Below are 1,566 nucleotides of genomic sequence, written 5' to 3' on the forward strand. Positions count from 1 at the left end.
GTATCATGACATGGTATTAGAGTATTAGAGCGTTAAAAATAAAAGAATAATTAAGCATACTTATATTTATTTATTTACACTTTCAATCATTAATAATTCTATCTTGTTAATATATACACACACCCAGCAATTTAAACTATTAAAATTATAACAAAAATATTAAATATTTTTCTTAATGTTTTAGTAATGGCCCCAAATGATACTCTAATCTTCTAAGGTTTACAATTGAACACTTTTTTGGTAAGTGGATAAAAAGTGACATAAATTGAAATATTCTTATCAAATCTTATCTCATTTGTAATATCCGTGTACTCAAAATTGAAAATTTTACTGTTTTCGGAAAGAACCAAGCAAGAGATTAAAAAAATAAAAGAAAATCACATTTAATTTAAAATCTTAAAACATAAAAATAGTGGGTATTATCTTATAAACTCTCTGCTTTTTTTCCAACGTGGGACTAACACTAGTTACTCAACAGTTTTATATGTGTATCAGTGTATGTGCTTCTTGTTTTTCTTTATTTTAACTTCAAATTCTCTAAGGGTACTACGATACGTGTCCCTTCAACATCTAATTATTTTAGGCTAACCCGTACCCTTTAACCTTTAATGTTGTACATAGAATTGTTGTTGAGATAATATTGGTCTAGTTGTCCACTTTGCTAGCATGTCCACACAACGGGGAACATTGTGAATATCATTTCCAACCATACCCATTTTTGTAATTTCAAATTAAATTAAATAACGCCATTCCCTCAAATATATAGTTTTATTTCACTACTATATAGTTAGTTACACACACACACATGAATTGAACCACAAAGAACCAAAGAAAGAGAGCACTATAATATGGAAGGAGGAGTAGTACCATCGTCTTCTTCTTCCTCAGCATATAGAGAGTGCTTGAGGAACCATGCAGCCAGCCTCGGCAGCTATGCCACCGACGGCTGCGGAGAGTTCACCTTGGATGACATCAACGGTGGCAGCAACAGTCTGCAGTGTGCAGCATGTGGCTGCCACCGCAATTTTCATCGCAAGGTGAACAATTACCCTCAGAACGGAACGTCTCCTTCTGAGGGTACTGCAAACACGGCTCACGAGCTCATGAACTACTCAGAAGAGCGCGCCATAGCCGAAGAAGGCATAGAAAGAGGAATAATAATGGGAACTAATAATAATAATATTAATATTAATAGCAGCAGCAACAACAAAAAGAGGTTCAGGACGAAATTCAGCGAGGAGCAGAAGGAGAAGATGTTAGGGTTTGCGGAGAAGATTGGTTGGAAGCTTCAAAGAATTAGCAAAGAGACTGAAGATGAAGTTGAGAGGTTCTGTAGAAGTGTTGGTGTGAGTAGACAAGTTTTCAAGGTTTGGATGCATAACCACAAGAACAATTCTTCCTTTAATTCTTCTAATTCTGCTTCCAATGGCAATGCTTCATCTCTCACTCAGTAGTATAATATTTTTTTTGATGACACAAAACATGCATCAAAAAGAAGCTAAGGTAGAGAGATCTTTATGTATCTTATAATCTTACCATTGCTTTAATTTGTGTCTTTTTTTTAGC

The 1,566-nt window shown here is 34.5% G+C and overlaps 1 protein-coding gene across 1 annotated transcript; it reads left to right on the forward strand.

Moving 5' to 3' along the window:
- LOC107642070 (zinc-finger homeodomain protein 2-like) lies at positions 784-1,562 on the forward strand. Its single transcript, XM_016345390.2, has one exon. It carries the CDS (start codon positions 849-851, stop codon positions 1,452-1,454), a length of 606 nt encoding a protein of 201 aa, XP_016200876.1. The 5' UTR covers positions 784-848; the 3' UTR covers positions 1,455-1,562.

The sequence above is a fragment of the Arachis ipaensis genome, chromosome B05, assembly GCF_000816755.2.
Source record: "Arachis ipaensis cultivar K30076 chromosome B05, Araip1.1, whole genome shotgun sequence".
Lineage (NCBI taxonomy): Eukaryota > Viridiplantae > Streptophyta > Magnoliopsida > Fabales > Fabaceae > Arachis > Arachis ipaensis.